The 22,917-nt window shown below is 44.5% G+C and overlaps 1 protein-coding gene across 1 annotated transcript in view; it reads right to left on the bottom strand.

Moving 5' to 3' along the window:
- The window catches only part of Stum (stum, mechanosensory transduction mediator homolog), a 71,314-nt gene extending 52,379 nt beyond the window's left edge, over nt 1-18,935 (bottom strand). The window contains exon 1 of the mRNA XM_040277342.2: nt 18,525-18,935. Within this exon, the coding sequence (XP_040133276.1) occupies nt 18,525-18,726 (202 nt within the window). The 5' untranslated portion in view covers nt 18,727-18,935. The remainder of the gene's footprint in view (nt 1-18,524) is intronic.
- Nucleotides 18,936-22,917: the final 3,982 nt, after the last annotated feature.

Genomic DNA, 22,917 nt, shown 5'->3' with positions numbered 1-22,917 from the left:
TCCTGGCCACCCACCAGCCCCAGCCAAGCTGCCTGCAACTGATGCTTTAAAAAAAATTTTTTTTTTAATTAAATGTGTGTTGAGGAAAGAGGCTGGAGCTGTGCTGCTGCAGCACTCTGGTTCCAACTTCCACCCTGGATGGGAGGGGAGCCACGTTCCTGTGGCTGTTGCTGCCAAATTCCTGCAGGCTATTTCTGAGCAAACAAAAATTGCCTGGGAAGTCCCCTGGGCAGCTCAGGCAGGCCCTGAACAAGTTGCCCCGCCCTGGGTTGGTAGCAGAGCTAGCTGGGGGAAGGCATGTCAGCGGGTCCCCAGAACTCAGGCAGGGGAGCCACTGCCTGCAAATATGCCCACCTTGTCACCTTGAACCCTTGGAGAAACCCACAGCCTGGAGCACCCTCAACTGAGATTTGTCCCTCGCTGCTCTGGAAGCACAGAATGTTGCCTGGCGCCTTCGTTCATCACTCTTTTTCAAAAACTGTGCTTAACAAATCTCAAGTGGAAGCAGCTGCCAGCTGTCGTTGCAGAGTCTGCAAAGTCTGGAGATGGGACAGTCCTTGGGCCTTTCCCTTGGTGTGAAGGATGAAACCATGCGTCTTGGGGCTGGTGCCCTGCATCTTTCTACCTCGTGCAAACTTCTGAACGTGCACTGATCTAGGCACAGAAGATACACATGCAGGTTCACATGAGCATACATGGGGCACCCACATGACCTCTCCTCTTATCTCACGTTTGGCTTCCAAGCCATGGTAATCAGCACTTGGCCAGACACTGTCTGCCACCTCCTCTGGGTGGCCCCCTGTTCACATTTCCAAAAGTACATAAATAATGTCAGTTAACACAATGGCTTTCTAGTAATTCATAATTCCTTATGATTCATAATTCTGTATGATTCAAACCCTTGGCTAAACCCAGGTGCTCAATTAGGAAGTGCCTGTCACCAAATCCTGACCTACTTCCTAGAGAGCCCTGGGTGGGATCATGTGGACACACTTCCCACTTTTGATTCTTTGTATATGTTATTTCTTTTCCAAAGTGGTTTTTAGTGATTAGAAAATTCTCTCTTATTTGCTCTGCCTCTCCCACCAACTCTTAGTATAGTTTGTTCCCTGGGAAATAAAGTTTAATGGTAAGCTCCTGTTTGTGAGCCAAAACAAATGCCTCACAACATTGATAAAAACAATGTCATTTAGTGCCATTGGGACCATCTACCTCTTCTTCTAATTAAATCTACTTTTCCTCACCCGTTGATATTCAAGATGAATATAAAAAGACTTCTTATTTAATGTTTTCTTGTTTTGCTTAACAGCTAATGAATGTTGTGTATTTACTTCCCATTATTTTCCATTGCAAATGTTCCGAATTTTAGCAGTATTGTACATTCAGTGAGACTTTTGCCTGAATCTGCTTGAAAGAGAAAAAAAGGGCACTCAGACTCCTCACCACCCCTTGAATGGCTGCAAGATATCTAGTCTGCAAAGGCTTCTTGAAACCAAGAGATTTGGGGAGAGACTGCAGGCCCATCTGACCTGGAGAGGACCATTGATTCACAGAGAACCCTGTACCTCACCGGGCTTCTTTTCAAGAACAGGCTCGTCTCCTTCTGAGTTGATCAGTTCACTTTCTAGAAGTCTCTTGTGTCACTAGCGGTGCTTGGAGACCCATGGCCCTGCCATAATATGAATTCTTGGAATTTATTTACAGCATTTGAGGGAAGGAGCCATGAGGTGGCTGCCAAATTCACCACCTACTTTCCCCCCAACACTGCATATCAACCTCATCCTTCAATGTGCAAAAATCCCCACAAAAATCATGTTTATGGAAATTATATCGCCATGGCAACTGTAAAGGTCTCACAAGTATTTTTAAAATAGCAAATTAACAAAACCCACTTATAAAAACCTAAAATCTGTTCCTTTATGGGCATTAGTGAACACAGAGATTCTAACAAACACAAAATGTGTTCGATGGCAAAGAAGCCAGTAAAAAAAAAAAAAAAAAAAAAAAAAAAGACTCCTGTCTGTGGATTAATTGAGGGCAGAGGGTTGAGTCTTTGAAAGCAAAGTTTGATTTTTCTAATAAGAGGTTGAACTTTGGATTTATGCTGGGAAATGACTCCAAGATCTTCTGGTGCAGAAAAATGTGGGTAAGACACCTGAACCACTGAAATACTAATTTCTTACTTTCTATTTTCACATCACTGATATTATTACCTTCCCCACTCTGCAAGACTATTCCATTTTTAACTCATAGGTTTTTAGCAGTTGCATAAGCTTCTGCTGCTGTGATTTAGCCTGGCTGAATCTCTATTACAAACCTACTTCTCAGAAGTCTGTACACAAATCACACAGGGAGGAGGGGGGCACAGAATCAGAAGTACCAACCAGAACCTTTTTTGCTTTTAAAATATGTAATTGTTATGGCTATCAAAGGGGATCTTTTAAGCAGATGATGCGCTAATTTTTGGTGTCTTTTGTAAAATTTAAAATGTAATAGGCGTATTTTGATGACTCTTCTCATAACAAGGAATCATTGGGGGCTTTAACAATGCAAACAGTGGAGGTTCTTTTTGTGAGAGCAGGAAGAAAAATCAAACCATGCAACTGATGATTTCATTCGTTAGTTGGTCTCAGGCTTTACGGGGGTGGGGGGGAACAGAAGGGAGGAGGGGGAGAAATGATAAATACAGGGAGTGGAGACTACGCTGGACTAACAGACGATTTACTTTCAACAGCTTTTCCCTGTGGCATGAAGAGCAAGGAGGAGTAGATGGTTAGGTCTAAACACAAGCAACAAACTAGGCTGATGTTGCATCTTCCAGAATGAGGGCTTCAAGAAAGAGCAGGAAATAGAATTCCTGGGGGGTACCAAAGCTTCTAGCCATCTGAGATGAGAAGGGGCAGAAGCCTGGATTATGCCACTGGGGAGTCCTCAGGACAAGAGGGGACAGACCAGAAATCTGTGAGCCACATTCCAGGGTCCAGAGCTATCCGAGGAAGAGCTGGGGGTGAGGAATCCCACCTGGCCCCTTCTCAAACTTCACCCACCTCTGGATTTGTCCCCTCCCCCAACCTACATCTCCTCAGCTCCAAGAGCCATTTGTGGACTTCTATGCTTTTCAGATGACAGCGCACTCTGGCTTCATGTACCAGGTGTTCCAGAGCTTCCAGGAAGACTATGTTTGAAACCGACTTTTTCAGGAAAACGAGAGGGAGGGGTGCGGGGTAGTCAGTGAGGTGCAAAGGCTGGAGGTTCACGATCTCACAGTCCACTGGGGGGTGCCAGAAACAATCTTCTCTGTGCCCCAGGGGCTTCCAGCAGGAACCAAAGGCTTTCACCCTTGAAATGCTTGTGATTAGCAGCATCAGGAGACCATTGCCTTGCCTGGGCCTGAGCATGGGCATCCAGAGGGAAGGGTGTGGTTGACTGAGTCTGGAGAGTGCTGGCCCTGGGATATTGGTCCGGGCTGCAGAATGGAAGCCATGCTTATAGACAGGAAATGAGGAGGTCCAGGGAGCCAGTGATTCAAGTCATAGAAGTCAGCTCTTTGGGTCCAGAGCAGACCAGAAATGATAGATAACTGACAAGGAAGTGGGAGCCAACTAACCCAAGCTCCAGTTCTCTTTTCTTGCCCACCTCTTCAAGGACAAGACTTGTCACCTGTTCAATGGGATGGATCAGGATGTGGATCTCCATTTCCCATCAGCAGGAAAAGAAGCTAGAGCCTACCTTCACACACTTCCTATGTCAAGGTGCATCTAGCTCTGATTTTATTTCCTCAGCACAAACAAAGAAGCAAGAATAATAACCACTCTGTTTCAAATAAGCTCCAAGTAGAGCCAAGGTACAGACAAATGAACACTCTCAGGTGCAGTTACGACAGTACTGGAGCTGGAAGCCAGGATTCCAGAATTCAATCCAAGGAGGCCACAGTCTCCTTGAGGAAGAGGCACACTTCCCAGTCCATGATCAGTCAGTAAGTATGGCAGGGATACTACTGGGTGCACTGCACTGGGCCACACTTTGGAGAAAGACAAAAAAGGTGTATAGTTGGCAGACCAGATAATCCTGAGGAGCAGATGCTTGATTTTAATGCATATTCTCTCCATCACCCTATCTCCCTTTAGAACGTTGACTATCTTCAGAACATAGGTGAATTGCCTTCAGATATATGTTAAGAATCACTTGCAATTCCCCTCATGAATGGTAGTAGTGCCAATGCCCCAAGGTCTGTGATGGTTGGTGGGGACCCCCTAAAATATGAAATGGGGGGATAGAAACAACCCTGTGGCAACATAATCATTCACTCACTCTCTCCCCTGTGTCTACGTTCGAGGAGGGCTTTGGTGATTGTCCAAGCATTTCCTGAGTACCTGCATACTGACACGGGGTAGACTCTGCTTTCAAGTCCTCAGGGGAACCCACATATGGAGTTTGCAACCATCCTGAGACATAAGCTGTATTGGGCTCAGATGAGAAATTAAAAGAAAAATAAGCCACACAGTAGTCCCAAGAGTGGGCCCAAGCAGTTGAGTATCTTGCCAGACCCCACAGATTTTCTGTTTGCTTTTTCTTTAGCCCACATCAATTCCCAAGCACCAAGGCTCCTTTTCTCAAAATGTGTCGGTCTTAGAGTCCAGCCATTAGGAGTCAGACTTAAGGCTACCCAAGCCTTTTGGCCAAGGCCAACCTGGGAGCATGGGTGAGTTGGGGTTGCTACCCTTTCTGCCTTGGGCCTCAGAACCCCAGCTGTTTAGTCCTAAGATGGTTATGTTTACTTTTTTCCCTTCTGAGTCAGGCCACAGGATGATTCCTGGAAGGATTCCACTTGCATGTTTCACCCACATGACCCCTCAGAGCAGCCAAGACTAGGGGGCAGCTCTCCCATGCCCAGTCTTGGTATGCATGGCACAGATATTGGTTGATGGTTTGAAGTGGTTTCTTTGAGTTCTGTGAATGGTTCTTGGACCCCAACTGCGATGTCAAAAAGAGGAATAACTAAGAAAATACAGACTTCTCCAAAATAGCTTTGTAGCATTGGGATATGCTCCAGCTCTGGCTGAAGCACTCAGATTCCTGGCTGGCCCCAAAGGAAGGCTACAAATACAGCCTGTTAGACCCCATGGGCCACTGAAGGGAATCCAGCTGTGTGCTCTGGCCTTGGCCTCCTGGGAAGCTAATTTCAGTTATAATCAAGCATATGCTGATGGAGCCGAGGAACACCTCAGATTCCCAAATGGCTGCAGTAAACTTGTTGCGCCCTTAGGGTTTTAATGATAGGGGTCCAAAATTTCCTTTGGAGACCTTGGCCTTGCAAATTAATGCCTCCTTGTGCCATATCTTTCTTCCTGTAGCCTCCCAGATGGCTCATGATTTAGTTAGAGCTGGTAGACCTTAAGTGAAAGAAGATGTGACTGACTTAGGGTACAGTAATTTGGATTTCTGGGCAATTACTATGTCATGAGTATTTAGTTTGGCTTTTAGTTACCTATATTTTTAAATTTTTTTATTTTAAAATAATTTCAAGCTTGGCAAAAAATTTGCAAGAATCATGCAGAGAAATGTCTACTCTTCAGATTATCAGTTTCTTTTCTTTTTTATTATATATATATATAGTAGATGGACACAATACCTTTATTTTATTTATTTATTTTTATGTGGTGCTGAGGATTGAACCCAGTGCCTCACACATGTGAGGCAGGTACTCTACTACTGAGCCACAAACTCAGCCCCAGATTATCAGTTTCTAACATTTCACTACATTTTCCACAACATTCTCTCTATTTATATTCTCTCCCCTCCCCAAACCATTTGTGAATAAGTTGCTGACATGATGACCCTTTATTCCTTAATACTTCAGTGTGTATTTCCTGTTGAGGATTGTTTTAACATGTGAACAAAAAAGGAGATTAACAGATCTGTTTGTTTACTTTCACCTTTCCTTTTCATCATATTTAATAATTCTCTTCAAGATAATGTAAACTGTTAAGAAAATTGTTTCCTTTTAGTGCCTTCTGGAATGTTACATAATTTTTTCTTTAGCCATTATTGCCAGAATTCCTATCTAAGATATTCTTTTATATGTTTACAGTATAGTTATTAAACTCAGGAAGCTTAATATTAATAAAATACTTTATGTAAGCTCCATGCCGTGGTGCACACTTGTAATCCCAGCTATTCAGGAAGCTGAGGCAGGAGAATCCCAAGTACAAAGCACCTCAGCAAAAGTGAGGTGCTAAGCAACTCAGTGAGACCCTGTCTCTAAATAAAGTACAAAATAGGGCTGGGGATGTGGGTCAGTGATTGAGTGGCCCTAAGTTCAATCCCTGGCACCTCCACAAAGTGTTTTTTATTTAGATTAGGTAAAAATGAGTCCATAGTCCAATCTTATCAATTGTCGCAAGAATGCCCTTCTTGGTATCCTCTTCCCCTTCCCACAGGTTCCAATTCAAAATCATGTTTTTGTATATAGTTGTCATGTTCTTGTCCCCTTCAACCTTTCATGACAATGATATTTTTGAAGACTACAGGACAAGCTTTTTGTAGAATGTCCCTCAATTTGGGTTTGCCTGATGTTTTCACATGAATAAGTTCAAGTTATTACCACTAGCGGGAACACTAAAAAATTGATGTGTCCCTCTCAGGATATCACATCAGGAGGCAGAAGACATCTGTCTGTCCATTTTCGATGATGTTAATTTTTAATGACTTTATTGAGATATCATTCACATATCCTAAAATTCATTCCATTCAATAATTCAGTGGCTTTTAGTATACTCAGAGTTTTGCGACCATCACCGTTATCGACGTTAGAACATCTAGAATGTTTTCATCACCCAAGACAGTGGCAGTCACTCCTCATCCTCCCACCCCAGGACCATTCCCCAGCAACTGCTTTCTGTCTTTCTGGATTTGCCCACTGTGGACATTTCATATCAATAAAATCACATAGTATGTGGGTTGTGTGATGGCTTCTTTCATGTAGCATGATTTTTTTTTGAAGGCTTAGGGCATCTAAATTTTGTTCACCCAGTCAAGGTGCCAATGGTCTCTCCGCTCTGATTTTCCCCTTTGCAAGTTATAAGTATTCCAATGAGAGATATTTTAAGATAATATAAATAAATATCCTGTTCCTCAAAAACCTCTTCCCCTAGATTTACATTTGATGGTTAGAGCCCTTAATTATTAAGAAGAATTGCTAAGATTGGTCACCTCCATCATTCCCCTGACACCTATCTATCATTAGTGACAGGACCTTAAATAATTATGTAATTATTTAAAGTAATTATGGCTTGTGGGCCTATTCAGTTACATCATAACTGCTCCAGTGAGTCTCCAACAGAGCAGGCTGCCTGTCCCAGAGATATAACAGTTCAAACCTCTGCTCTGGTCCATGTTCCTGCCCTGAGGGATTAGGGCACCAAGGACTCCTCAGAGACATGCATGCTGTCATACAATATGCTCCCTGCTACCCCTATCCTGTGTGGAGCCCTGAGGATCCTGACTCTACTTCCTTCTAAGATAGGCAAGCTAAGAAGTGACATGGAAGCTGTGCCACTTGAGTAAGATAGCACTGGGCTAAAGGAGCAAGGACCTTATGTGAGTCAGCTTTCTGTTGTATGACAAAATACCTGACAAAATTAACTTAAAAGTAGGAAAGGTTAATTTTGGTTCACAGCTTCGGAGGTTTCAGGCCATGGCTGGTTGGCTCAGTTGTTTGGGAGCCTGTGCTGAGGCAGCACATCATGATGGGAAACATGTGTGGGGAAAAGCTGCTCACTTCATGGTGGCCAGAAAGCCAAGAGGGAGGATGGTACCGGGGTCCCAATATCCCCTTCTAGGTCATGCCCCCAATAACCTAACTTCCTCCCCTTGGGCTCCTTCTCTGAAAGGTTCCATCACCAAACCTTGAACACTTAGGCCTTTGGAGGATGCTTCGATACAATAGCAGATCTGCTCTTGACTCCATTGTTCCAACTAATAGAATGTATATGTGTCTTCAGTTTAACAAATACTCGCTGGAAGAGCAGCAGGTGCTATGAGAGGTAGAAGATAAGTAAACCACAGCATTCACCCTGAAGGAGAGGATTTCACACAAGAGGATTAAGGCAACCACAAAAGAACCAGAATTTAAGACAGAGCAAGAGAAATGTCCATTCTAAGTGACTCGATCTTTCCAGGAAGGAGGAGCCCACCTCACTGGAGTGGTGAAGAAAGGCATTTGAGGGCATTTGAAATATACCATGAGGGGTACATAGGAGTTAGACTGTGATGGCGGGGAAGGTGTTCCAGGCAGGAAGTAGAGCAGGAGCAATATGCATAAATAAATAAAGGGAGGGAAGATACAGGTGACATTCACTAGACCCTGAGGGGTCCAATGTGGAATAGGAACTTAGTTCAGTGGACAGCGGGGAGCTACTGAAGTGCTCAGAATAGAAGGCAATGATCAGAGCTGAGATATGAACAGAGATGTGCTTAATCTGCTAACATAGAAATTCTATTGGCATGGTAAGGTAATACCACAGCCACCCCCCGGTACAACCTGGGAAGTTCCATTTCCATCTAATGGCTATTGGAGAATCTGTCAGCAATTTGCCCCAAGAGTGACATTTCACAGACCAGCGCTACACCCCTGACCAGAACCAGAGAGTCCATTTTTTCCCAGAGAAAGTGGCTGCCTTCCCATGGTCACACCTGCCATCCAGCTGATGCCACTGGCACCAGGCTATTCCATTTCCATTGAGAGAATGTCCCAATGGAGTGTTTTACAAAGATGCTTCTTTGTAAAACATGATATGCCTAAAGTGTTCCCTTGCCTCTGGACTCTTTTGGTCTACCTGGAGCATCAAGGTGGGCCTCATCTTCTGAGATGGGGAACCTGCCCCTGTAGAACTCTGAAAGAGCAAGGCTAGGGGTCTCCAACCAACCCCTCTTCCTCAAGAGCACCTGTTCTAAGGAGTTCTTGTTGCAGGAAGCTTATGAGGTTCTGAAAGAGAAGTGGTCCAATAGTGAGATTGCCATGAGGGCTGTGGAATGAGCAAAAAGCTGCAAATTTACTAAAGACCACCCAGTTGTACAATTTGAAAGAGAGACTTGTGATTCAGCTATGGTGACCCATGCCTGCAATCCCAGAGGCTGGGGAGGCTGAGGCAGGAGGATCTCAAGTCCCAGGACAGCCTCATCAACTTAGGGAGGACCTAAGCAACTTAGCGAGACCCTGTGTCAAAATAAAATAAAAAAAGGAATGAGGATGTAGCTCAGTGGTAGAGCACCTCCCCCATCCTGTTTCAATCCCCAAAACTGAGAGAGACAGAGAGAGAGAGAGAGAGAGAGAGAGAGAGAGAGAGAATAGGCAGACAGACAAAGACAGACTTGTGTGGTATAGTAAATATTTACATATAAATATTTATCTAGAATAAATATAATATCTAAAATCTAGTATAGTAAATATTTCTCAATAGCATTTATTGTGATGGGGAGAGGCTAGGGCAGTAAGGAGAAGGTCCTGGTGGCCAGCTCTGACCTGTCCACAATCCTCCCCAGATTTTTATTTACTCTGGAACATGCAATTAATTCAGCAAATATGAATTGACCCTCTACATCAAACCAGGCAGGAAGGCCAGGGTATGGGGATAACTGCAGGTGATATTCTGGGGAAGACCCTGGAATAAATGGGAGATCCCTTTTCTTGTCTGTACATTGAAGAGGGTCCAAGAGGCCCTAAAGTTCCTTGGCCTTAGGAAAGTTGGATCATTTTCTTTTTTGTTGAAGTTTTTGGAATGTTCTTCACCAGCAAAGTCAAACTATTCTTGGCCTCAGGGTCAAACTTCTCAGTCAACAGAACTGGTCAAGAGCTTGGCTAAACAGAGGACCCTGGAGAGAACTTCCACTCATTTAGGTTCAAGGACAGCCCTAGTATCGTGCCTTTTTAGTTGGTTCAGAAAAGTGACTTTTTTTCCCAAAGTAATTCAAGACCTTTCATAAAATAAAGACATAGTTAATCCCCATGTTCTGCCTTTCAATTCGGAAAATATTGTCCCCTTATCAGCTTTCCCCTAGCATGGCTTTGAGAAAATGTACTCAGCCTACGCCAGGGAGGGTTAGCACTCCATTCTCAAGGAAAAAAGTCCCTTGCTGACAATGAACCCGCCACCCCACACTGCCCCAAGTGACAGGGTTTCAAGATTAGGTGAGTACATGTCTTGAGGCTATGGGGAAAAAAACAAGAACTGTCCTCTAATGTTTATAGTAAAATAACTATTGCTAAAGCCTATGGGGACATTTCTGTACCCCACTAAACATACACACTGATTCACCACAGCAACGTCCCTACAACCTTTTAACAATTTATAAAGTTACCCTCAAAGACACATCCCTTGCTTAGGTCCAGGGTTTGAAGAGGATCATGTAGAAACCTTCCACTTAGTGTGTTAAACCAAACCTAGAGAATGTGGGCTCTTGCCCTTCACTCCAATGTGTCAGATGTGTGATGTTGATCAGGTGCTATAGTTTGGATTTTGAATGAGTCCCAAAAACCAAAGTTAAAGGCTTCATCTCCAGGATGGCACTATTGGGAGGTGCTGTGGACCTTTAGGAGATGGGGCCTGTGGGAGAACCATAGGTGATTGGGGACATGCCTTCAAAGAGCACAGTGGGACCTTCTTCTTCCCCGCTTTTGATTCCTGGCAGTGAAGTGAATGGTTTTGCTCTGCCATATGCTCCTGCTTGCCACAGGCTCAAAGAAATGGGACCGATCAATCACAGCCTGAAATCTCCAAAACCATGAGAAAAAATTAACCTTTCCTCTCTTCTCTTTATAAGTTAATTATCTCACTTGTTTTGTTATAGAAATAGAAAACTGACTAACAAAGATGCCAGAAGGAACTCCAGGTCTTAGCTCTGTCAGACATGTGGGACCAAGAAGCAGAAAAAGGTGGAAGTGCTTGTTGCACAGCACATCCGTCCGCTGGTGTCACCCTGAGAAAGACTCCAGGAATGATCTTGGGAATAAAGGCAATTTTGCAACTGTCAATTGACGTGAATGCTAATTTATAATGATAACACTTTACAACCATGGAGTGTTTTGCAGTTAACAGAGCATAATGACCTTGTGAGACATCTAAGCAGAGATTATTATTTCCATTTTTACAACAGAGGAACAGAGGGTCAGACAGAATAAGCGACCTGCTCACAGTCATGCTACTGAGAAATCAGAATGAGCCTGAAGCCTCCTCCTCCTGGCTCACCTCCCTTTTCATGAGGCTTTGTGGCATCATGAATCTGACACAGAACTGCAATCATTTAGTTTAGTGTCCTTTAGGTCACTCTGTTCAGCCTGTTGCTCATTTCCCAAGTTTCCAAGTTTGCTAGGAAAGCATCCCCTCACTGCTGCAGATTGAATTGCATGGGCCCCAGGCAAACTGAATTGCATGCTCCCTGAAAGCACAAACCCCCATCTGTGTTCATGAGTCTGCTTTCCCATTAGCCTGTCAGCTCCTGGAAGTCAGGGATTCATCTTCTTTGACTGCACCCCAGCTCCAGCCACAGACCTGGCATATAGTAGGAGCACAAAGCACGTCTAGAGAGAGAGAAATGCTACTGAAGTCATTTTCCTTTGCTGAGCAGGCTGTCTACATTTCATTGAAATAAAACATACATCTCTTACTGACCATATCCATTCCCACTAATGGTTATCTTCCGCCTCACATCTCAGAAGAAATGCAAATTTTGTTTACACATCCACTTGAAATTACACAGATCCAAACTGAGATGTGCTGCAAGTAGATAAAACATGCTGGATTTTGAGAACTCATTACACAAAAATGGAAGCACAAAATATCCCATCAATGATTTTGTGCTGTGTATTGAAATGATAACACTTTGGATATATTACCTTAAGTCAAATATATTACTAAGGTTAATTTTGCCTGTTCTTTTTTACTTTTCATAATGTAAGTGCTAGAAAATTTTAAATTCCATGTGTGATTTAGATTATATTTCTATTGGAAGATTCTGGTCTATGGTAGTGTAGAGTTTTACTCTGAGTGACATGGGAATCGTGAGGATTTGGGGTCAAAAGTGACATGATATGACTCACTTTTGTTTTACGAAGATCACTCTGGTTGATATGGTGAGGACAGACTGTAAGGGACATCAATAAATGCAAACAGACCATTTAAGAAGCTATTGAAATAATTCAGAAGATGGAGGCTTGAGCCAGAGTGGTAAGAAGTGGTCAGATAATTAATAGAATTTGAAAGCAGAGCCAAGAGTGTTTCCTCACAGATTGGGTATAGGGTGTGAGAAAAAGAAGACTCAAGGACAAGACCCAGTTTTTGTCCCAAGTCAATGGAAGGATGCCATTTTACTGAGATGAAGAAAGTTGAAGGAGAGGCAGATTTGGGGAAGAAGACCAAGACTTTGGCCAAGTCTAGGATATCTTTGGTTTCTAAGAGGAGATGTGAAGAAGACAGTTGGATATAAGACAGTTGGAGTTCAAGGCAGAAGGCTGAGCTGAGGATCTGAATTTAGGAGGCATCATCATGAGATGGCAATTTAAAGCCCAGAGATTGGTCAAGGTCATCAAGGGAATAAGTATCGGTAGAAGAGAGAAGATCAAAGTCAAGAAGATGGTGTGCTGGGGAATTTCCAAGTTAAGAAGAGCAAGAGAAACAGAGAAGGAGCCACAAGATATGAGGAAACAGAAGCCAAGTGAAGAAATCATTTTAAGGAGCAAGAACTCCACACCTACCTAGAGGGCCAAAAAGAGGAAGATAGAGAATTGGCCACAGCCTTTAGCAACTTGGAAGAGATTGGTGACCCTCACAAATGCAGTACAGCTGAGTGATAGGGGTAGAACATGAATAGAGAGGATTCACAAGAAACAGAGAGGAAACGGGAGACAACAGAGAAGACAGGGAATTTTGCTCTTGGGGGGGACGAATAAATGTGCAATGACCAAAGAGGGGTGCAAGCTCAAGAAAGACTATTTTTAAAAGATGAGAGATAATTTCAGCAGGTATATATGCTTCGAGGAATGAGCCAGTAGACAGAGGAAAATCAATTATGCCAATACAGTGGTAATTCTGCAGTTTCTCTCTAATCTCCAGTGTGCTTATCTTACTCTTTCATATTTCATCAACTTGAAGCATCACTTACTGAATTTATGCTATGACACTTAAGAGTTAGCTTGCCTACACCACACTTATCTCCATGTTACTCTCATTCCAACTTTGTTTCCAGCACATCACTATTGTTCCATGGCCCCAATTTTACCAGTGCAGTTTATTCACCAATCACTTTGGTACTATTTATTTATTAATTTGTCAACTATACCCAACATCACTTGATTCCCCACTTTATATGAAGTGGTTATTTATGTCTCTACACTAACTCTACATATTAGTCAGCTTTGGCACATAATTCTGGAACAGTAACAATGCTAACAACAAAATCTCAGCAACTCAAGCGGATTTCTCATTTACATGGCCTGTTATACCCTGTTTCTGATGTGTTGGGAACCAGGTGGAAATATAGTACCCCTATGAGATCTGCCATTATTCTTGCAAAAGGAGAAAGAACAATGGCAGAATCTAACAATGCCTCTTACAGTGTCAGTTCAGTGTGTCCTGTGCCACTTCTATTCCTACTTCATAGGCCAAAGCAAGTCACATGGGAAGCCTGCTATCAATGAGCAAGGAAGGAAGTATTCTCTCCCTACAAGAGGCAGCCAAGCCATATGGCATCAGGTGGGAATGCACAATCATCCCCTTTCAGGGAGAACAGTGAATGATTGGGAACAATAATTTTACTCTCTCACAATTCCACTTCTCTCCTCTTTCATTCTCCAACTTCTGCAAGCTGTGTTTTTCATTTTACATTGTCAAGGTGGGAAATCTTTATATGCTCCTTTGTAGCTATTCTTAAGGAGTCTTCAGTGGTTTGCTGTTGGCTTTAGAAATTGAAAAGCACTGAGCAGTGTTTATATCATTATGACTAAGCAAATGTTCTTGACTGCAGAGTAAAAGAGCCCATATCCTGTACCACTGTTCCAATGACACAGACCTGTTCATTTAAGAATCTACCTTAAATTCTACCACTTATTGCAAATCAGGCCACATTTTGGACTGCTTCATGTTTGAGTTATGCCTTTCATAAAAATGTTTTTTCTGTTTTCCTGAAGTTTATGACTACCTTTCCTTTTTCCCTTTGTCAGAAGAAACATATGCCTTGTGTATCATAGCCCTAATATTTTCCTAATCCTTCCTCACTTTAATTATTGTTTGGCACCTTCCTATTATTTTTTGAAACCTATAACCTTCTGATCTCTTTGGGCAGTTTGCTTCACCTTGGAATCTTAATGATTTTGCATAGCTTTTTTATCTTTATTGCCTTATGGGTTTTGCTTTCTTTCTGTTTCTTATTGAAATCTTGATTTCTCGCAGTGTCCCAATAATAGTCTCTATTATATGGACTATTACCATCTCATGTCATCCTCAGAGAACCTCTTTCCTGGAACCTACCATCCTTCCACTGTAATGAAAACTCACTGCCCTTTAGGTTAATTTCATCATAGGGTGGCTTTTTTATGGCTTCCAGAAGTAGGGTTGAGAGGAGGCAAACCTGCTTGGTCCATGCATCCTCAGGCCTACTTCACTTATAGATAAAAGAAAGGCATTGGACCAGATGATCTCTAACGCCTGTTCCAGGAGTATAATTCTGTCAACATGTATTCATTTATAGCAAACTGTTTCAAGGAGAAATTTAAAATAGTTGCTGCTCTCGAGGAATTTACAATCTATGTAGCTAGGCAAAGAATGAACTCTCAGAACAGTAACACAAGGTCATCAATACAAAAGATGCCACAAGGTAGGCATGATTAATCATCTGTTTGAGTCTCAGGCCTAAAGGAAACAGACATAGAAGCTGAGTCAGCCTATGGTGCTCTTACTGGAGAAACAAGACTTTAATGGTGTCAACGAGTAAGCAGTGTATTAGGGATAGATTAAATGTTTGTGTAATATTGAACAGTAGATTAATGGCCAGCATCAGTGTGATGGAGTGGTTAATGGTCAGTCCTCCTTCCCACTTTCCCTGTCCCTATCTGAGTCATCAACATTTTTGTCTTTCCAAATCACAATAGATATAATTTTTAAATATGGAAGCACAGTTATAATCCTTCACTGACAAATTCTATGACCATTTTGGGGTATAGCAATTAATTTTCATTACATGCATGAAAAATGGCAAATATACATCTACACCTTCTATTGGACATGAAGATACTGGCAATAATCTTAATCAGCAGAATTTCAATAAACAGGGCTGGGGATCACTCTCTCACAATAGTCCATTTTAAGAAATTGTTTGTCATGTTCTAATGAGGAGTCAGATGACCATAAATTACCTCTCCTTCCCATGCACTTCTCAGGAGAGGAAACATCTCTTATGGTATGAACATTATCCTGATAAGCACTGTTGCTTGGATAGAGAAGAATCTGGGGAATTTTAAGGATGGGGCTTCTCCAAGGTCCTGAAGACTAGGTAGACCTGAGATACCTACATCAGAGAAAAAAAAAAAAAGCCTATTCTCTCATCCAGTTGGCAAACAAGGAGAGGACTTTTAAGGAAGGAAGTTTCTAGAAAAATGAAGGAATCTTTGGGTCAGTGGTCTACATAGTTCCCAGGGAATGGGACTGTAGTGAGGATGGCAGATAGATAGATTTCCTCAGAAGGTTCTAACCCACCACTACTTCTGGAAGGTGCTCTCTCCAACCCTCAGGAGCAATTAATTGCTGCTAAAATACTCTGTTCCCTGCCCCCATAGCACTCAGCAAAGTTTTATCAATGTTCCTTAACAGTCCCGGACATCTTGACTGATTCATTCATTCTCATATGCCCCATTGCCTGGCATTTGGTGGATGTCTGTGTTGACCCAATGAATGAGTGAACCCATTGAAAGGAGCAGCATTTCATCAAAGAGCAGAAACCGCATGGATGTTCAGTTGTCACTGGATATTCCAATAAGGCAAGAGGACTTGGAGAAGATCTGGGCTAAGGAGAGGAATACCAAGAGCTGGGGCCAATTCAAACCATTCCTAGGCAGAGGTAGTCGGGGTGAGGGGGCCAGGAGAGGGGGACAAAACAAAACAAAACACCAACTACCTGCAAGATTTGCATGATCTGTTGAGGTCTCCCCACTACAGGTGGAGAGTTGAGCAGAAAGAACAGAAGTGATTAGAAGCAATGCAGCCACTGCTACAGCAACCCCCACCTGCAGATGGGAACAGGGCTCAGCTCTGCAGAAGAGCAAAAATAGCAGGATAGACCGACCATCTCTGGTCATGTTCCTATGCACCTGACCCTGGGCTTTAGGTAATCACATTTCATCCTCCCAACAATCTGGAGAGACAGGTGTCCCTGACTTACAGATAAGAAACACTACCAAGGGTCAGGGAGCTCACATTCTTTGTGGACAGGAGACAGGACCTGTGCACCCAAGAAACTATACTGTAGCAAAATGGGGGTGGGAAGAATGCCTGGGTTAAGTCACTGGAAATTCAGAAGTCTTTACACCCATGTCTCACCTGTTTCATTACTTTTGCAGTTTGCTTATTTCCCCTTTATTTTCTCCTGGCTTCTTAGAAAGTTGTGTGTGTACACATGTGTGTGTTTAATTAAAATCCCATGGGATTCTGATCTAACAAAGCCAACTGTGAAGGAACTGAAGCTGGAAGCTGGGAATACGTGTCAGGGTTGAGTTGAATGGATCCTGTCATTGAAGCTAGACTAAGGGTAGAAAAGGTACCTAGCCAGTGAGACCCAGCTGGGCATGCAAGGTGCATGGATGGGCAGCTGCTATCTCCTGTGGCAGGTCTCCCACAGGGGTGGTTCCCTGGGCAACAGGAACTTTTGCAACCACTCCCATCTGGCACCAATGCATTTGTTTCCTCAAAAGCCTATAGGGTGGCATTTACTTCACCACTTAAAAAAAAAAAAAGTAGAAATCAGATGCTTATGATCTTTACATTCTCCAGAGAGATGACAGGAGGTCTCTTTTTACTCCAGCAGGTAGAAATTTTTGACACAACTAAATTAGCATCAGCTTGCCTCCTGACAGTCTCTAAAGTACAAGAGGGGCTGGTCTGATGACACCGAATCGGGTCAAGGGGACGAAGTCAGGTTGCTGAAGGCATGTCTGAAGAGGGAAGCCCAACTAAAGACTACTCAACTTTCTGCTCAGGCAACACAGCCCCCTGGGGCACATATACAAATATGTGACAAGGGGAAAATGAACAGGTCCTCTGTGGGTGGGCATGTCCTTGGTGACCACTGCCCTGAGGTCCCTTCAAGCTGGCTAAGGGCAAGGCCGTGAGAAAGGCCAAAGTAAAACACAAAACCTCTTGGAGCTGACCTCAGCTCTTGGGAACTCAGACCCTTGTGCTGGCAACTGGCTAGCCGGAAAGGGGTAGGCTTTCTCCAGAGGTGAAAGCAATAGATGTCAGCCTCTCTCCCCCACCCCCAGCACCAGTGAGAGGGGTCACATCTCTGCACACAAGATCAGTGGCTAGTGGTCAAGTTGAAGGTGGGGGAGGAGGTATAGGCAGAGATTTGGGGTTGAGGGAAGGAGGGTCAGGGAAAAGGCTCATTCTCTACCTCTACTCATCCTGCATCACTACCTCTGTGATGGACCTCTGTTTTTAATATTTAGAGTATCAGTGTCACCAGAGCCCCTCCAGGCAGCCTGAATCCAACACAAACTTACATGGGCACGCTCTCCGCTTGCTGTGGATCACCTTTGGCCAGCCAGATACAGTCCAAACCCACATGCATCCAAACTAATAAAATCGCCCACCATCCTCTTGGCGCCCTGCGGGGGTGCTGGTACTCGGGATGGAGGTGGAAGAGACTGGTTAAAGAGCTCTCTCTCCACGAACGCAGAGGGGGTTGCAGAGTGACCCCTATACACTGCTTGCCTCCACTTCCCCTAGATCCGCCAACTCCTCAAAAGCCACCAAGTAAGCTCCAGAGCCCCTCCTGCTCTGGCATCACTCTCCTGGAAGGAATGGGCTTGCATAATATTTAGAATATCGATGACACCAGGGCCCTGTCAGGCAGCCAGACGGATTGCTAAATGGGTGCGCACAACGGAAAGGAGGGACAGAATTCCCGACGCCTGGACAGGAGCCTAGCCCGGAGCCCTGGGAGCCGTCGGGGCCACCGCCCGCGATCTCCAACGTTCCTCACAAAGTTTCTAGCTCTTCCAAGCCCAGTCACCTCGCCTGTGGATTGGAGACCTGGGAGTGACACCTCTCCTGCGGAGTGCCCCCTCTCCTGCGGAGTGCCCATTCCACACTCTTTTGCCACCTGCTAGCGGACACTGGGAGCACCGACTGGCGAGCGCGGGCGCAGCAGTTGCAGTCGGTGGGCGCCGCCGGAGTGTCTCCAGCTGCGCCCAGCCCCTTTCCCACCCGCCCTCCTGAGGCTGGCCCCGGGTCTCAGGGGTCACAGCTACCAAGTCTTACCCAGTCCTGGCACGAAAGTGTTGAGGAACAGGCAGATGACGGCCACGGGGAAGGGCATGTAGGGGATGGCGGCGCGCAGAGGGCCCTTCTTCTCGCGGACCTGAACCACCACCCCGCTCGACGAGGACGCCCCCCGGGGGTCTGCCGCTGCCACCGCCGCCGCCGCTGCTGCCGTCTCGGCGTCTTTATGCGAGGACTCCATGGCCAGGCACGCTTTCCGGGAGCCGGGCTACCGATGCCCGGGATGCCGCCCAGCGCACAGGAACAGGCGACCGCCGGCTTCGGGCTCCGTGTGCCGCTCGACTCCCGGAGAATTCCGCCCTCCCGCGTCCCCACACGCCTGGCCCTCTGCAGCTCGCTCCGCCGCGCTCCACACCCCCGGCGGAGGGCGGGGAGGGCAGCGTGACACTCTGTGACAGCGCTCCGACGCCCCTCCCTGCTGGGTCCCAACCCCGCCCCCCTTTTAACCCCTCTCCCCCCCAAACACATCACTCAAAAGGAATGAAAAAACAGGGCGAAGGGAAGAAAGTAGAAGAGGAACGCAAAGACAGCTGGCTGTCCACGTGGGATGAACACACCTCGCCCTCCCCGGACAGGTGAACCCCAAATCTCGCCCAAGGAACAGCACGAACTAGGCGTCCATGCTAAGCTGACACCGTTGGCAAAGGGTCAAGGTTGAGTGCCGTCCTCTAGGGGATGCATTTAACGCTAGGGCGAAGGGAGCACGGGATACGAAGCTCCTGGTACCTAATAACCCTCCGATTCGTTCTGACTTAAATGTATTTCAAGTCACGAAGAAAAAGCAATCCAGGGTTCCATGATAGAGCTGCCAGCAGAAGATACAGCTTTTCAAACACAGAGCCAGGTGTGTAGATCAGGAGACACTGATCTACACACCCACACCGACCACTGCCACCACCATCTCCACCGCCACCACCACACACTCTCGTCCACGCACTGACTCAAAAAGCGAAAAGAAATGCGCCTGCTGCAGAGGAGAGGTGCGGGTGTTGGGAAGCATCCCCTGGACTGTGCTGGCGGGGGTGGGCGAGGTGGGAGGGGGGTCACCACCACAGTCTTTTGTGTACTCGACGGAGTGAGGACACAGCGCCGTCTGGTGTTGACAATTTGGCAGTGAGATAAGCAAGATTTGGCGGTGTCCCAGACGGCAGCAGGAGACCCCCTATGGAATTTAATTTTCTCAATAATACCTCTTTCACTTCTGCATCTGGAAAGAGTAAATGGATGAAAGCAACCTCTTACATGAGGAAGATTCAAGGCTTCAGAATCATCCAGATATTCAGCAAATCGTCTAAATAATTGGAAAGAGACAAATCTACTTCCTTCCCTGTAATCCTCTTTTTTTTTTTCCAAGAATAATAGTGATTTATGCTAAATCGGTCCAGGAACTCAGAAGATGCTAAAAGCACTTGGATTATTTTATAAGTATCTGATAAATCATTTTAAAAGCAAATGGCCAGGGGTTAGTGGTGATATTAACACACACATAACTAGTTTAGGCCTGGCAGTAAAAAATGTTTTAGTTTCTGTTTAGCCACTAATTACCTGTATAGCTTAGAAGAACTCATTTAGCCTTTCCTGGGCTTGAGTTACTGCATTTGTAAAACTAAAGCAAGATTCTATTTAATACACATTTATGGAAAGCCTACTATGACTCAGGTTCTAGGGAAATAAAAAAAAAATGAATAAAATTCAGCCCCTGCCTTCAAGAATCAGTTAGATGAACTGAGGGACACTGACAACCACAGTGTTAGAATTACAGAGGCAGTGACAAATGCCAAGCTGTGACATGCTGAAAGTGCTGCAACAACATGGACCTGTCTGTGAAACCAGCCAGTATCGGGAGACATCAGAGGAGGTCTCTCCAAAAAAGTGACACTCAGCAGGCCCTGAACAAGAGTAAACAGATTTCTTTTATTTTAAACAAGCACTTATTTAGCCAAGCATTCTCTGCCAGGCACCATTCTAAACATCTTACACCCTTTAACTCATTTAATTCTTACCTCAACTCTATGAAGTATTATTTATTAGTCAATTTTACAGATCGGGAAAATAAAGCTCGGAGAAATTAAGTAGCCTGCACAGAGTCATCCACTTGAAGTGACAGAGCTGGGGTTTGAATGCGGGCAATCTGGGCTTTGGAATCCATTTGCATAACCATTATTTTATTCAAAGATCTAGATATTCTTTTGCAGGATACCTGGACTGTTTTAGAGCCACTTGATTTTTATTCCTGGAAAAAAAAAAAAAGGATTTCAGAGAAAGAAATGAATTTGCATCCCACAATACCCAGACGATCTCATGAATATCTGGTCATCTTCCTGATACCCAGCCAGAGTAACAGCTCATAGGAGATCTGAAAGCCTAGGAAAGTAGCGAATATTCCAGGAATGCAGTACGGCTGGGACTAGGGCTGGGATGGGCAGGAACAGGAGCTGTATCTGATGAGGTGGGCAGGAGTTAAAGGAACTTGGACTTCATCCTGATGGAGATGAGGAAATCACTGAAACATTTTAAGCAAGGGAATGACATGAATGTTCCAGTTACTATTGCTATGTAACAAATTAGCCTCAAATTTAGCAGCTTAACACAACCATTTTATTTATGATCACAGTCTGTGGTCAGGAGATTGGCCAACCCACAGCTGAGACATTTCTTCCTTGCTTTGTGGTATCCAGAGCCTCAGCTGGGAACACTCAAATGGCTGGTGGCCTGAACAGCTGGGGTCACAGAATTCACTTCTAAAAGAATTTTCAGGTCTGGTAGCTGGACTGGGAGAACTTAAAAACTGGCTCAGCTGCAAAGCATATGACTTGGCTTTTTCCAATATGGCAGCTGGGTTCTGACAGAGAACTTCTTGAGAGGAGGTCTCCAGAGAATGAGCATTGCAGGGCCCGTGGAACCTGCATGGACTTTGCTGCCCTCACATCTTGTCACTGGCGAAAGGCTCTGATCAAAGAAGTCACAAGACTGCTTAAAGATAAGCCCACCTCTCAATGAAGGTGTGTTAAAGAAAGAGGACTCCAGGCTTTGAAACCAGCATGATAAGATGTATTGGTTGGGAAGAGCACTTGGCCTATAGTGAGAAGGATAGGTTTGTGGGGTGCCCACGTGGAGTCTGGATGGGAGAATTGTTCCCAACCTTCAAGGATTCAGAATAGGAGAAGACGCCCCAAATCATAACTGGTTATTATTAGCAGACAAAGAGAAAATGTTGAGTTTGAGGGGTCTGAAGACATACAAAGTGGGGGTGGGCAGGTCCTCGTTGATTAAATGACTAGCATAGATAATTGTCCAGATGGCTGCTGGCTATTTGATCAAACGGAGGCTCAGCCAAGCAATTTGGGTCACAGAGTTAGGAGGCATCGACATATGCTAATGATAGTTAAAGCCCCGTATGTAAATGTGGGGTAAGGGCAAAGAAAGTCACTAGAGGGTTCTGCAATTAAGCAGAAAGAAGGAAGAGGAAGGAAGCAGTTTAAATAGAGAAACATGTTTCCCAGAAGCCAAAATAGGAAGATTTCAAGGAGGATGCCGTCAGCAGTGGCAAATGCCACAAAAAGGTCACATAATCTCAAATACCCATTGGATTTGGCAGGTAGGGGGTTCAGCTCTCTGGGGTCTCCCCCACCGTGTCCATTTCCAAGGAATTCATCCATTTCATCCAAGTTGTTGGGTTTGTGACATTCAGTTCATCCTAAGACCTCTTGGGATCTTTCTAATATCTGTCAAATCTGCAGTGCAGCCCCCTCTCTCATACCTGATGTTGTTCCTCTGTACTTTTCTTTTTCTCTTGAATATGTGTGAAGCACTCAAAGTCTTGCAAGAGGTGTCTCAAGCATCTGTTTGACATCGTGACGATGGCTGACATTTGTAGGAGAGTTTATTTCATGTAAGAATAGACCTCCAAATAAAAGTTAAAAACCTTAAATCATAATCTTCAAAAAAATTAGACACAAACACAACAAGGGAAACAGATCAAACGATTGCTTCCATCAGCCAAATAATTCATCTAGGCCAAGCATTGGGTCTGGATGATAAAAATCTATTTTTTGGCCTTGTTCTGTCATCGGCTTGAATAAAGCACATCAGCTTTGGACTTCTCTTTTTACCTGGAAAAAAAAAAATTGCTTAAGTCAGCTTCCAACTGCATAAGGAAGTTGCATTCCAACTGGGATGACTTCCTTGGGCAAGGACTGGTACTGCGGCATGGGCAGTGGAAAGACAGACTTTGAAGCTCTGTGTCTTTGGACAAGTTTCATAACATCTCTGAATCTTAGTCCCTAAAACAGTAAATCATACCTGCCTCATTTGGGTATATGAGGGAATGAAGTGAGATAATCTGTGTGAAGCACTCAATAAATCAATGGCA

The sequence above is a fragment of the Ictidomys tridecemlineatus genome, chromosome 10 (genome assembly GCF_052094955.1).
Source record: "Ictidomys tridecemlineatus isolate mIctTri1 chromosome 10, mIctTri1.hap1, whole genome shotgun sequence".
In the NCBI taxonomy this organism is placed as follows: Eukaryota; Metazoa; Chordata; class Mammalia; order Rodentia; family Sciuridae; genus Ictidomys; species Ictidomys tridecemlineatus.
Note: the sequence above shows the minus strand (reverse complement) of the source record. Positions and strands in the feature narration are given on the sequence as shown.